Source organism: Delphinapterus leucas, chromosome 9, assembly GCF_059928025.1.
Source record: "Delphinapterus leucas isolate spDelLeu-1000000601 "Yukka" chromosome 9, BTC_Dleu_Yukka2, whole genome shotgun sequence".
Classification (NCBI taxonomy): Eukaryota; Metazoa; Chordata; class Mammalia; order Artiodactyla; family Monodontidae; genus Delphinapterus; species Delphinapterus leucas.
The window spans coordinates 36,376,778-36,392,123 of record NC_143137.1 but is presented as its reverse complement, the minus strand read 5'-3'; the positions used below and the strand labels follow the sequence as shown (position 1 = coordinate 36,392,123).

At 40.8% G+C, this 15,346-nt stretch overlaps 1 protein-coding gene across 1 annotated transcript in view; it reads right to left on the bottom strand.

Annotated features, from left to right (window-relative positions):
• TMEM168 (transmembrane protein 168) overlaps window positions 1-13,908 on the bottom strand; it is a 55,693-nt gene extending 41,785 nt beyond the window's left edge. Inside the window, exons 1-2 of the mRNA XM_022582920.3 lie at window positions 13,660-13,908; window positions 8,004-9,261 (exon numbers count right to left, since the gene is read on the bottom strand). Coding sequence (XP_022438628.1) covers window positions 8,004-9,131 — 1,128 coding nt within the window. The 5' untranslated portion in view covers window positions 9,132-9,261; window positions 13,660-13,908. The remainder of the gene's footprint in view (window positions 1-8,003; window positions 9,262-13,659) is intronic.
• Window positions 13,909-15,346: the final 1,438 nt, after the last annotated feature.

The window sequence follows — 15,346 nt, the reverse complement described above, 5'->3', positions numbered from 1 at the left end:
TGACCTAGGCCTGAGCAATGAATATCTTAGATGTGATCCTAAAAGCACAGCCCATAAAAGAAAAAGTTGGGGCTTCCCTGGTGGCGCAGTGGTTGAGAGTCCGCCTGCCAATGCAGGGGACACGGGTTCGTGCCATGGTCCGAGAAGATGCCACATGCCGCGGAGCGGCTGGGCCCGTGAGCCATGGCTGCTGAGCCTGCGCGTCTGGAGCCTGTGCTCCGCAACAGGAGAGGCCACAGCGGTGAGAGGCCCGCGTACCACAAAAAAAAAAAAAAGAAAAAGTTGACAAACTGGACTTCATAAAGCTGAAAACTTGCACTCTTCAAAAGGTATCATTAAAGGGCTTCCCTGGTGGTGCAGTAGTTGACAGTCCACCTGCCGATGCAGGGGACACGGGTTCGTGCCCCAGTCCGGGAAGATCCCACATGCCGCGGAGAGGCTGGACCCATGAGCCATGGCCGCTGAGCCTGCGCGTCCGGAGCCTGTGCTCCGCAACAGGAGAGGCCACAGCAGTGACAGGCCCGCGTACCACACACACACAAAAAAGTATCATTAAAAAAAAGATAAGCCACACACTAGAAGAAAACATTTCCAGATCATATATCTGATAAAAAGGCTTGTATTCAGAATATAAAAAGAATGCTTAAAATTCAATCATAAGGAGAACTTCTGCTGCCAGTGTCCTTGTCCCCGCGATGAGCCACAGCCACCCACTGCCTCTGCAGGAGACCCTACAACACCAGCAGGATATCGAATCCCTAACAGGAGGGCAGACTGGTTCTAAGGGGGCTGATAGACCACCGTGTGGCTGACAGGGTCTTGATGCTCCGGTCGGGTGTCAGGCCTGAGCCTCTGAAGTGGGAGAGCCGAATTCAGGACACTGGACCACCAGAGACCTCCCGGCCCCAAGTAATATGAATCAGTGAGAGCGCTCCAAGAGATCTCCATCTCAATGCTAAGACCCAGCTCAACTCAACGACCAGCAAGCACCAGTGCTGGATACCCCATGCCAAACAACTAACAAGACAGGGACACAACCCCACCCATTAGCAGAGAGGCTGCCTAAAATCATAGTAAGTTCACAGACACCCCAAAACACACCACTGGACACAGTCCTGCCCACCAGAAAGACAAGATCCAGCCTCATCCACCAGAACACAGGCACCAGTCCCCTCCACCAGAAAGCTTACATAACCCACTGAACCAACCTTACCCACCAGGGGCAGACACCAAAAACAATGGGAACTACGAACGTGCAGCCTGCGAAAAGGAGACCCCAAACACAGTAAGCTAAGCAAACTGAGGAGACACAGAGATATGCAGCAGATGAAGGAGCAAAGTAAAAACCCACCAGACCAAACAAATGAAGAGTAAATAGGCAGTCTACCTGAAAAAGAATTCAGAGTAATGACAGTAAAGATGATCCAAAATCTTGGAGATAGAATGGAGAAAATACAAGAAATGTTTAACAAGGACCTAGAAGAACTAAAGAGCAAACAAACAGTAATGAACAACACAATAAATGAAATTAAAAATTCTCTACAAGGAATCAATAGCAGAATAACTGAGGCAGAAGAACGGATAAGTGACCTGGAAGATAAAATAGTGGAAATAACTACTGCAGAGCAGAATAAAGAAAAAAGAATGAAAAGAATAGAGGATAGTCACAGAGACCTCTGGGACAACATTAAATGCACCAATATTCAAATTATAGGGGTCCCAGAAGAAGAGAAAAAGAAAGGGTCTGAGAAAATACTTGAAGAGATTATAGTTGAAAATTTCCCTAATATGGGAAAGGAAATAAGTCGAGGATACGCACAGAGTCCCATACAGGATAAATCCAAGGAGAAACATGCCAAGATACATGTTAATAAAACTATCAAAAATTAAATAAAAAGAAAAAATATTAAAAGCAGCAAGAAAAAAAACAAAAAACATACAAGGGAATCCCCATAAGGTTAACAGCAGATCTTTCAGCAGAAACTCTGCAAGCCAGAAGGGAGTGGCAAGACATATTTAAAGTGATGAAAGGGAAAAACCTACAACCAAGATTACCCAGCAAGGATCTCATTCAGATTTGACAGAGAAATTAAAACCTTTACAGACAAGCAAAAGCTAACAGAATTCAGCATCACCAAACGAGCTTTACAACAAATGTTAAAGGAACTTCTCTAGGCAGGAAACAGAGAAGGAAAGGACCTACAATAACAAACCCAAAACAATTAAGAAAATGAAAATAGGAACATACATATCGATAATTACCTTAAATGTAAATAGATTAAATGCTCCAACCAAAAGACATAGGCTGAATGGATACAAAACCAAGACCCATATTTATGCTGTCAACCAGAGACCCACTTCAGACCTAGGGACACATAGACAGAAAGTGAGGGGATGGAAAAAGATATTCCATGCAAATGGAAATCAAAAGAAAGCTGAAGTAGCAATTCTCATATCAGACAAAACAAACTTTAAAATAAAAACTACTACAAGAGACAAAGAAGGACAATACATAATGATCAATGGATCGATCCAAGAAGATATAACAATTGTAAATATTTATGCACCCAACATAGGAGCACCTCAACACCTAAGGTAAATTCTAATGGCCATAAAAGAGGAAACTGACAGGAAGACAGTCATAGTAGGGGACTTTAACACCCCACTTTCACCAACAGACAGATCATCCAAAATGAAAATAAATAAGGAAACACATGCTTTAAATTATACATTAAACAAGATGGAATTAAGTGATATTTATAGGACATTCCATTCAAAAACAACAGAATACACTTTCTTCTCAAGTGCTCATGGAACATTCTCCAGGATAGATAATATCTTGGGTCACAAATCACACCTTGGTAAATTTAAGAAAATTGAAATCGTAACAAGTACCTTTTCTGACCAAATGCTATAGGACTAGATATCAATTACAGGACAAAATCTTTAAAACATACAAACACATGGAGGCTAAACAATACGTTACTTAATAACCAAGAGATCACTGAAGAAATCAAAGAGGAAATCCAAAAGTACCTAGAAACAAATGACAATGTGGACATGACAACCCAAAACCTATAGGATGCAGCAAAAGCAGTTCTAAGAGGGAAGTTTATAGCAATACAATCCTACCTCAAGAAACAAGAAACATCTCAAATAACCTAACCTTACACCTAAAGCAATTAGAGAAAGAATAACAAAAAAACACCCAAAGTTATCAGAAGGGAAGAAATCATAAAGATCAGATGAGAAATAAATGAAAAGGAAATGAAGGACACAATAGCAAAGATCAATAAAACTAAAAGCTGGTTCTTTGAGAAGATAAACAAAATTGATAAACCATTAGCCAGACTCATCAAAAAGGGAAAAGACTCAAATCAACAGAATTAGAAATGAAAAAGGAGAACTAACAACTGACACCACAGAAATACAAAGGATCGTGAGAGATTACTACAAGCAACTCTATGCCAATAAAATGGACAACCTGAAGAAATGGACAAATTCTTAGAAAAGCACAACCTTCCGAGACTGAACCAGGAAGAAATAGAAAATATAAATGGACCACTCACAAGCACTGAAATTGAAACTGTGATTAAAAACCTTCCAACAAACAAAAGCCCGGGACCAGATGGCTTCACAGGCGAATTCTATCAAACATTTAGAGAAGAGTTAACACCTATCCTTCTCAAACTCTTCCGAAGTATAGCAGAGGGAGGAATGCTCCCCAGCTCATTCTATGAGGTCACCATCACCCTGATACCAAAACCAGACAAAGATGTCACAGAAAAAGAAAGCTACAGGCCAATATCACTGATGAACATAGATGCAAAAATCCTCAACAAAATACTAGCAAACAGAATCCAACAGCACATTAAAAGGATCATACACCATGATCAAGTGGGGTTTATCCCAGGAATGCAAGGATTCTTCAAAATATGTGAATCAATCAATGTGATACACCATATTAACAAGTCAAAGGATAAACACCATATGATAATCTCAATAGATGCAGAAAAAGCTTTCAACAAAATTCAACACCATTTATGATAAAATCTCTCCAGAAAGTAGGCATAGAGGGAACTTACCTCAACATAATAAAGGCCAGATATGACAAACCCACAGCCAACATAGTCCTCAATGGTGAAAACTGAAACCATTTCCACTAAGATCAGGAACGAGACAAGGTTGCCCACTCTCACCACTATTATTCAACATTGCTTAGGAAGTTTTAACCACAGCAATCAGAGAAGAAAAGGAAATAAAAGGAATCCAAACTGGAAAAGAAGTAAAGCTTTCACTGTATGCAGATGACATGATACTATACACAGAGAATCCTAAAGATGCTACCAGAAAACTACTAGAGCTAATCAATGAATTTGGTAAAGTAGCAGGATACAAAATTAATGCACATAAATCTCTTGCATTCCTATACACTAATGATGAAAACTCTGAAAGAGTAATTAAGGAAACACTCCCATTTACCACTGCAACAAAAAGAATAAAATACCTAGGAATAAACCTACCTAAGAAGACAAAAGACCTGTATGCAAAAACTGTAAGACACTCATGAAAGAAATTAAAGATGATACCAACAGATTGAGAGATAGACCATGTTCTTGGATTGGAAGAATCAACATTGTGAAAATGACTATACTACCCAAAGCAATCTACAGATTCAATGGAATCCCTATCAAACTACCACTGGCATTTTTCACAGAACTAGAATAAAAAATTTCACAATTTGTAGGGAGACACAAAGGACCCCGAATAGCCAAAGCAATCTTGAGAAAGAAAAATGGAGCTGGAGGAATCAGGCTCCCTGACTTCAGACTACACTACAAAGCTACACTAACCAAGACAGTATGGTACAGGCACAAAAACAGAAATACAGATCAATGGAACAAGATAGAAAGCCCAGAGATAAACACATGCACGTATGGTCACCTTATCTTTGATAAAGAAGGCAAGAATATACAATGAAGAAAAGACAGCCTCTTCAAAAAGTGGTGCTGGGAAAACTGGACAGCTACATGTAAGAGAATGAAATTAGAACTCTCCCTAACACCATACACAAAAATAAACTCAAAATGGATTAAACACCTAAATGTAAGGCCAGGCACTATAAAACTCTTAGAGGAAAACATAGCAGAACACTCTATGACATCAATCACAGCAAGATCCTTTTCGATCCACTTCCTAGAGAAATGGAAATAAAAACCAAAAAAATGGGATCTAAGAAACTTAAAAGCTTTTGCACAGCAAAGTAAAACATAAACAAGATGCAAAGACAACCCTCAGAATGGGAGAAAATATTTTCAAACAAAGCAACTGACAAAGGATTAACCTCCAAAATATACAAGCAGCTCATGCAGTTCAATATCAGAAAAACAGACAACCCAATCCAAAAATGGGCAGAAGACCTAGGTAGACATTTCTTCAAAGAAGATATACAGATTGCCAACAAACACATGAAAAGATGCTCAACATCACTAATCATTAGAGAAATGCAAATCAAAACTACAATGAGGTATCACTTCACACCAGTAAGAATGGCCATCATTAAAAAATCTACAAACAACAAATGCTGGAGAGGGTGTGGAGAAAAGGGAACCCTCTTGCACTGTTGGTGGGAATGTAAACTGATACAGCCAGTATGGAGAACAGTATTGAGGTTCCTTAAAAAACTAAAAATAGTACTACCATATGACCCAGCAATCCCACTGCTGGGCATATACCCTGAGAAAACCATAATTCAGAAAGAGTCATGTACCACAATGTTCACTGCAACTCTATTTACAATAGTCAGCATGTGAAAGCAACCTAAGTGTCCATCGACAGATGAATGGATAAAGAAGATGTGGCACATACATAAAATGGAATATTACTCAGCCATAAAAAGATATGAAATTGAGTTGTTTGTAGTGAGGTGGATGGACCCAGAGTCTGTCACAGAGAGTGAAGTAAGTCAGAAAGAGAAAAGCAAATACTGTAAGTTAACACATATATATGGAATCTAAACAAAACAAAAAAAAAGGTTCTGATGAACGTAGGGACAGGACAGGAATAAAGATGCAGACGTAGAGAATGGACTTGAGGACACAGGGAGGGAGAAGAGTAAGCTGAGACGAAGTGAAGAGTAGCATTGACATATATACACTACCAAATGTAAAATAGATAGTGGAAAGCAGCCGCATAGCACAGGGAGATCAGCTGGGTGCTTTGTGACCACCTAGAGGGGTGGGATAGGGAGGGTGGGAGGGAGACGCAAGAGGGAGGAGATATGGGGATATATGTATGTGTATAGCTGATTCACTTTGTTATACGGCAGAAACTAAGACACCATTGTAAAGCAATTATACTCCAATAAAGATGTTAAAAAAAATTCAATCATAAGAAGACAACCCAATTTAGATCAAAAAAAGATCTGAATAGATACTTCAGCAAAGGTAAGTGAATGACTAATACACACATTAAAGATGCTCAACATCATTAGTCATTAGAGACACGCAAATTAAAATCACAATAAGATACCACTCCACACCTATCTCAAGTAGATAAACTTTAAGAAACAGTTGACTGGAAGGTGAGAATCTGGAAACTGTCTTAAAATTATCTTTGCTGACAGACTCATTGGAAAGCTTCTGTGTATCTCCAGTAGTACACACACCATGTTTAAGACCACTTGTATGAGAAAACAAGAATTTGGTGACTTACAAAATATTTGGTTTCAGGATTTGATGATTAGAAAGGTGTCAAGCATGAATGAGGCTGATTTGGAAATGAAAAAAAGTCAGGCTGGGAAAGGAGCTAACAGGAAGGAGAGAAGAGAGGAAGAGGAATGAGAACTCTTGGTAGAGTTCTCATCCATCATCATCGTTCTGATAGTCCCTAGCACTGGCAAATAGAGTAAGATATCCTCAGGCAACACCCATGATTTTTTCTTTTTTAATCATCTGGTTGACTCCCACACAGGCTCCATGCCCTAGCCCACAATGACTAAAATGTATCATTCCCAGGCAAGTCTCCACATCTCCTCTTCAGACACTCACATCGACAAATCACTCTGCTGCAACTGGTGCAAAGCAGAGAACTGCACCAAGCAAAATTCACCTTCATTTTTGCCCTACATCACAACCTGATGTACCCAAATTATAGTATTTGTGACACTGTAATAATAATTATTGGTTTACGTGCCTTGCCTCTTCCGCCTCCCATTAGAGATTGTGCCTTCTTTAATGACGGAGACATTTTTTACTCATCTCGAGATCTTCAGCACCAGTACAGTACCTGATATACAGTATAGTCAATAAATGTTCAGAGAATGGAAGACTGATATAAACTACAGATATAAACTCTAGCCATATAGTTCGAATGTCTTTGTCTACAAAAGACCTTTTTTTAAAAAAAAAAAACATTGTGGGAAGCAAATGTATTGTAAAACTAGTTTTTTCTTTCTTAGGAGAGGCTCTAATCTAATCTGTAATTAAGAATCTGATATGTCATTATATAACTAATCACCTTTTCCATAAAATCTTAGGAAAATGACTATAAAAAGAAATGTAATGAGGAGATCAATGGACTAGACAGAAGCTAGGTAACCTAGTTCTGGCTAGTACCAGTGACTCTGGATATGTTTTCTGGCTTTCAGTTTCCTCGTGTGTAAAGTGAAAAAATTAAAGAACAATCTCTAAGCACCCTTCAAATGTTAATATTCTAAGGATCTTTAATCCATGAGTGTTTCATTAACGAACAATAAGAAGGTAGGAGGCATGTCACATGCTGAGTATTCCTAATATTCTGGTTCTTCTTGCTAGAAAGCAAATGAAATTATCCTGTCAATATTCATTCAGTACTTCAATTCCAGGAACAAAATTAAGTAAGTGCCCCACCATCTACTTCTGAAATCAGGAACTTGACCTTTCAATTCTAATAATTCAACTCTTGAAGCAAGCATTTAATCACATATCATAGGTACTGACATAATAAACAAACTGTAAGCTTACCTGCCAGGAAACTGCTCCCAAAATTGCTGTTGCAAGAAGACTAAAAAAAACTAACTGCTCTGAAATTAAGCAAAAGTGGCGCATCCCTTTGGATGCCATGATTCTATCTAGGTTATTGTTATCTACCCTGTGAGTAAAATATACTTTATGGCAGTCATTTAATTTGGAATGGAATCCCCAAAGAGTTAAAAGAAAAATAATATGGCAAATCATCCAGAATATTCCAAAAATGGAAAAGCCTGGTATTACAAAATACCAGAGATGAGTGTCTCTAAGTTTAAATGCTGAAAGAATGAAAAATGTAAGCTCAATCATCCCAGTGAAAACAACAGAAAGTCTTCTGCAAATTCTTCCACGGTACAAATAGGGTTTCCACCTTTCAGTCACTGAAAGTCCACTAAAATAAATGTCAAGGAAAGGATCAGTTATCAGGCAAATAAAAAAACATGCAAAAGCAACTGGATTTTGGGGAGTTTCCAATGTAGAGAAAAACAGCAAGACTGCAAAAATAACTAAGTTTGGAATAGCTAGAAAAGACTTCATTCTCAGGTCAATAATCAGCATGGCCAAAGCTACAACAAGTAAAATGACACTCAGAGACTTTTCCACCAACATAGTTGTGCTGGCAATGGCAAATCCAACAAGTTCCAGAAATTCAACTGTGGTTAGTAAGGTGGGTCGATGACGGACATAACCAGAAATTCTCTCCACCAAAGAGCATAGTATCCTTAATACTATGGAAGTTAGAAGCAAATATTTGGTTGATTCTTCTTTCACATCATTTTTAAACGATGAATTATCAAGAAAACACAGTAGGCCAAGCAAGAATCCAAACCAAAGATTGGATAGACTTAAACTTGCTGCTTCCATTGAAAAATAATAATAGAGTATGCTGGCAATTCCAAGAACAAAAAGACCAAGAATAAAAATTACCAAAATTAAGGAATTTGCTGTTTTTTCCCATCTTACATAAAGACCTAAGCATATAGCAACCAGTAGATTAATTCTGGCTAAATAGCCAAGATAACGCACTGAAGAATGCATGTTCACTTCTCTGTTTACTTCTTCCAGTCTTGTCATTGCTAAATAGAGACAATGACTAAAGCAATAACGCAGTGATTTACACATTAATCTGTCAATCTGGGCTTTCTCCCCACGTTACAAAAATTAACTGCTTGTATTTCATCCAGCAAATCCAATGTTTCTGTAACTCCTACTTCAGCATTTTCTCTGGTGGAATTTGTTTGTTTGTAGTGATCTAAAAAGAAGAAAAAATATTTCGTTGTTAATTTTATGTAATTTGCCTTTCACATGTATCTTCCTTATACAAAATAACGAATAAGTGAGAAATAAAGTTTGTTCTGAAACCCAGCTTAAAATGTGACTTGTGTGTATCTTAATGCTAATTGTCTCTGGCTTAAAAACTCTGCAGTTTATCCAAACAAAAATGGAGATTTTTTTCTACTCATCCTATGCTAGGATTGTATGACTAAGTCACCATCAATGAAACTGTTTTTCCAGAGATGGTGAGGAATTCACACAATTCATTTTTACTCCGATATGTGGTTTTTCAACAACATGCAAAGATGAGATATTCAACTTAGCTTAGATGTAGCAGATGCGTCTGGCACAATGGAAAGCTACTCAATTCTTAAATGAAACAAGGGACCTCATCATTACCTCTAATTTGAAAAGCATCAGTATCCAATAATAGCAACCATTACTACCTGCCTAAAATCATCTACATGTTTTTACCAGTCACCTCTAAAATGCGATGAAATCTTAGTCTAACAGTGTTTAATAAACTTATTAGAAGTTTAACTGTATTAAAGTTACTCAGTCACTAAAGTTGATCCATAATTCTCTCTGTACTTTTTCCTCTACTAAATTACTTTGATTATCAAACCTACAATCTTTGTAGCAAACCAATTCTGGACCTTTCTAGTCAAAACTGTAAAGTTGGAATGCTGACCAATGTTTATTGTAAGGTAAATTTTTAAAACTATAATTTTACTTTTAAAAAGTTACCACAACAATTATTTGTCAAAGGACCCAGATAATTATTTCAATCTTAAGTGCCCCTTCAAGTTGCACTTCAAACATGATGTAGTCAAAATATGATTTAACTATCTACTACATAATTCTTCAAATTTTCTAGTATGCTATTTCAGAAGAATGATCCATGCAATGGCTCAGGGTCACACTGAATATCCATAGAGAACTCAATCAATAAAAACTCAAAAAGTAACTAGTTTGTGATCAGTTTATTTATACTTTCTAATAGCAGGACACTAAAAGAAAGACCCAAGAGAAATATGAGATAACTTGGAATTAACTCTTAATTACCCATTTCGCTGGAAAAGAATGTCACCGGGTGACAGCTTTAGGGTCTCTGGGAGGTTCCAAGTATTATTAGTAATTTACATGTTCAACATGTATATTTTTTACAGCTAAGTTTATTTAATTAACTAAGAATGCTAATTTTTCCTCAATTACATTTTCATTCAATCATTTCTTAAGAAAACACACACCACTAAAGAAAATATCTTCCTTGGTATATTTAGGTTTTATCTTTTTACTTAAGAAACTGATAGTATCTAGAGTGCATTGCATTTTTTTAAACATTACTTCTATGTGTTATATAATCATTCAACAAATATGTTGGAATATATGTCCTCAAAAGGTCGATGGTACAGTCTGGGCTCAGATGATTGAACACTGTTGGAGAAAAAAAATCACACACCAGACTAAATGGTTGCCACTCAACTCATGAGACATAGTTCTATGTTTCTCTGGTCAACACACTCTCATTCTCTGTGATTATGCAAACCTCTTTTCCCTATCCTCAAATCTCTGACATCCACTTCCCACCAAATTCTCACCAGATGACTTTGCCTCCAATGAAGTCATCAGCAGGGAGTTTACCTGAGTTTCCAACACCACAAACTCACCTCTATCTACATTTCCTGATTCAAGAAAGGAAGGCTGTCCCTTCCCTATCTAAGGCTACATCTTTTAGCCACACACGTATCCCTTCCCCTCTGCCTCTTCCAGAACTTCACACTCTCTCCTCTCTCTTTAAACTCCAACTCTTCTCTTATCCATTGACACAACCATTTGCAAAGCTCTTTTTAAAAAATGATACCAGGGCTTCCCTGGTGGCGCAGTGGTTGAGAGTCCGCCTGCCGATGCAGGGGACACGGATTCGTGCCCCGGTCCGGGAAGATCCCACATGCCGCGGAGCGGCTGGGGCCGTGAGCCATGGCCGCTGAGCCTGCGCATCCGGAGCCTGTGCTCCGCAACGGGAGAGGCCACAACAGTGAGAGGCCCGCGTATAGCAAAACAAAACAAATCAAAAAATGATACCAAAAAAAAAAAAATACAGAAACAGAAACAACAAACAAAACTAAACAATCCTCACTAATCCTCATCTCCTCTTCCAAGTTCAATCTTCGGTCCTCTTGACAGCCAATATTTGACTGCTTTACTGCTCATACCAACTAAACAGTGGTTTCCACCACACAACAACAAACTGCTCTGCCAAGTTCTAAAATAACCTGCAAATTCCTAAATCCCATGGGTTCTTTTCACTCATTATCTTGCACATTCCTCAAACAACCTTTGACGTTTTTGACTCCTTTCACCTTCTGAAACCTGCCCTTCCTTTAGCTTCCAAAGACCAGACTCCAGATTTTCTTCCTAACGCACTGATCTCTCCTCTCTGTCTCCTTGCAGGGTTTTCATTCTGAATCTATCCTTTGGATGTTCAATCCCAAGCCTAGGCTCTTCTCTCACTATACACTTAAACACATATATATTAGCCTACCTGACAGAAATAAAAGCACTAGCTCGGTTCTGCACTGAGGTAAAAGCTTAGAAAAAGGTAAAGGAAAACACGTAAATAATAAAGTACAGCACATTCATAGCATGGAATATATGCAGCCACCCTGTTACAGGCCAAAACCAACATGACAGAATATTATTTTTAAACAGCTAATCTACAAAAGTCTTTTCCCATTCTGACCTTCAAAAGACAAACAGCCTGAATCAGAGTAAAACAAAGCACTGCAAACTTTTTCAGTGGGTCTGCCATCACTAATGATTCAGTGGGAAATTCCTTGAGAGGCAGATAAAAAAGGAGCACAGAAGAGTCAATCTGAATACAAGAAAAGTTAACCAACAACTGCCAGAGTCTGTTTTATAAAATCCTATGTACTACTCTAAACCCTCTTCTCCTTCACCACCTGTATGTAATCGTCACCCAAGTCTTGTCCACTCCTTTTCCTGCACACCTCTTAAATGTATCTACTTCTTTTCATCCTCAAGGTCACAATCCCAGTTCTGGCCACCATCATCTCACGGTTGAATGTCTCCTTGCATCCACTCTTGCCCTTCTCCAAGAAGTATCTTTTTTAAAGCCAAAATTTGTCACATCATTCTGTTACGTAAAAGCCCCCAGTGGCTTCCCATCACTCTAAGCAACAAAGTCTAAACTCCTTAAAATGCCTTATAACACTCTCCTCATTGGATATGCATAACTCTCCTGCCTCATCTCTTACCATTCTTCCTCTTGAACTTGTATTCTAGCCATACCTTTCTGAACCATACTAATGCTATTCCCTCTCCAGGTGCACTGCTTTCCCTCCTCTTGGCCCCATCCCAGTCCTCACACCTGGCTCACTCCTATTCTTTACTCTTTACGCCTGAGCTTAAATGATTTTCTTAGGGCAATCACCTTGACTCATTTATATGATCCATGTACTTCCTCTGTAACAGCAAAATATTGACCATCAACTGTTTAAAATCTGCATTCCCCATTAGATCAAAAGGTCTCTGAAAGTCTGTCTTCGATACTGTACACCAGTATTAAAGACAATACTGTTTAGCAGAAAGTACTTTCTGTTTAGCAGAAAGTTCGACACCAAGTAGGTATTCAACACGTACTTGTTGAAGAAATAAAGAGTGATGCAGAAATAACTATATTTAACAACAATGCCAATCAGTTATAGGGCACGTATTAATATACAAAGAGTAAACAAGTTGTCTAATTGGTTTGCTTCTCTCTCGGCCTTATGCCAACCTTCACTTAATTCATCCAAATTCCTCCAAACCAACAAGTTCTCTTCCATGTCCTACTTCTAGGGAATCCAAGACACACTATATCACGTGCAACGTCTTTAGACTCAGAAACTATTTCCGTCCCATCTAGGGGAAGTGTCAAAAGCTGAAAGAACATACTGAGCACCCAGGGTCGGGGAATTCCAGTGCTTCGGTTCTATGAATTCATGATAATAACTCTTTGGACCCATCTCATACAAGGAGAATGGCGCCTCGAATACTAAATCCCTCAGCAATAGGGCAGCAATAACAATTCTTCTTCCATTCTGCCTCCTCCTAGCAAGATGTGGGAGGCCCAAGAAGAAGCCTCGCTGTTGTCGACCATAACCCAGCTCAGTGGGGAACTGCTGGGGGATACGGAGAGGCGCCCCGCTTTCCATCCTCCACCCCACACCATCAACTTCTCTCCGGGCAGGTATCCCTACCTCCGCCCCAGGAGGCCGGCTGGGCGGAGCTTTGGGCCCGCACCACTCTGAGCCCTGGGCGGTGACTGTGCCCAGGTCTCACCGCCTCGCGAGTGACCCCCTCGCCCACCTACCTGACTCGGCCGCTGCTACCAACTCTCTCAACCCTCGGAGTCGGCGCTGGGGCCAGCACGGTAAAGGGAGGGCCCTTGCGGCTGAGCCTGCGACTCGGAGTGGGGAGGCGGGATTCCAGGGGAGTCGAGGGCCAGAGGCCGCACGCTCTAGCACAGGCCAGTCTCGTCGGAAACTTTCTCCGTTACTGGCCCGGTTACGGCCGCCATATTCCCGCCGCCGGATCCGCGACGGTACGGAACGCCGCCGGGGTCAAGCCGCACGACGCGCTTCCTCCCTGAGAGCCGGCCCAGGCCCTGCCCCCCTCCCCGCCCAAACCCTCCGAGCCGCCGCTGACCCAGGTGCGTTCGGCGCTGCGCGAGCGCAAACGGCCCCATCTGGGGTACAAGCTGTCCCCTTCCTGGACCTGGAATGGGCGGCGAACAGGGAGCTGGAAGACCACGAAGGATCAGGCCGACCGTGTCCATCAAGCCTCTAGGCCGCCACCTCGGGCTTGACCGAGACCGGGGCAAAGCGGCCGGGCCGGCAGGCCACACAAGAACAGTAAATACTGCAGGAGGCGTTGCTGCTCTTTAATACCTATCGTATAATATATGGCTTTGTGTCCACTGACCAGCTAAAAGCTCAAGCTCCTTAGGCTCGCCTTCAAAGCCCTCCTCGCCTCCTTTTCTAATTAAGACTTCCTTTCATAAACCGCCTGGGTCTTTACTCAGCCGACAACGCTAAGCTCCCCCAGTCCTGACCCATTCCATTACCCCTCCCCGCCCCCCCCCCCCGACCCCGTCTCTTGCACGTTCACCGGCCTCGCATCCTGAGGGTCCTTCACATTCCAGGGCTAATTCTTCTTTGTATCTGAACGCACTGAATAAACATAAGGGGATATTCCTCGGCAGCGTTTCACAACAGCTGTGGAGCTGATGATTTTGGGGTTTGAATTCTGGTTTCTCCCCTTCCTATGTGCCACCTAGCTTTCTCCATCTAAGAAATGGTAACAAAACCTTCTTTGCAAAGGAAGGAAACCTTCCTTCCATGTTGTGAATATTCAGTAAAACATTTTTTTTCTGGCATCATATGGTAGGCCCTCAAAAAGTATGAATTCCCCCTCCCTCTCCAAGAAGCCCTTCCTGCCTGCCAGCCTTCTGTCCCTACCATAATTTTCTACTGTTCATAGCACTTAGCGAGGTCAGTTTCTATGAACCCCAGTTCCCTCATATGTAAGTAGAATGCTAATAATACCTACCTTACAGGGTTGTTGTAGGGATTAAATAAGATGATGTATGTAAAAATTACCTTAGGGCTTCCCTGGTGGCGCAGTGGTTGAGAGTCTGCCTGCCGATGCAGGGCACACGGGTTCGTGCCCCGGTCCGGGAAGATCCCACATGCCGCGGAGCGGCTGGGCCCGTGAGCCGTGGCCGCTGAGCCTGCGCGTCTGGAGCCTGTGATCCGCAACGGGAGAGGCCACAACAGTGAGAGGCCCGCGTCCCACAAAAAATAAAATAAAATAAAAATTACCTTAAAACCTTTACATGGTTTATCTCCTTTGGAATAAAGCAGAACAACAGACTATACAGCAGCTTGACCTCCAACTGAAACAGTAGGGAAGGGGGCAGGGCACAACCTTTAAAAGAATGACATAGCCATAGGACATGACAAAAACTGGTTAGAACCCACTAGGTCCAAGATGGCGGA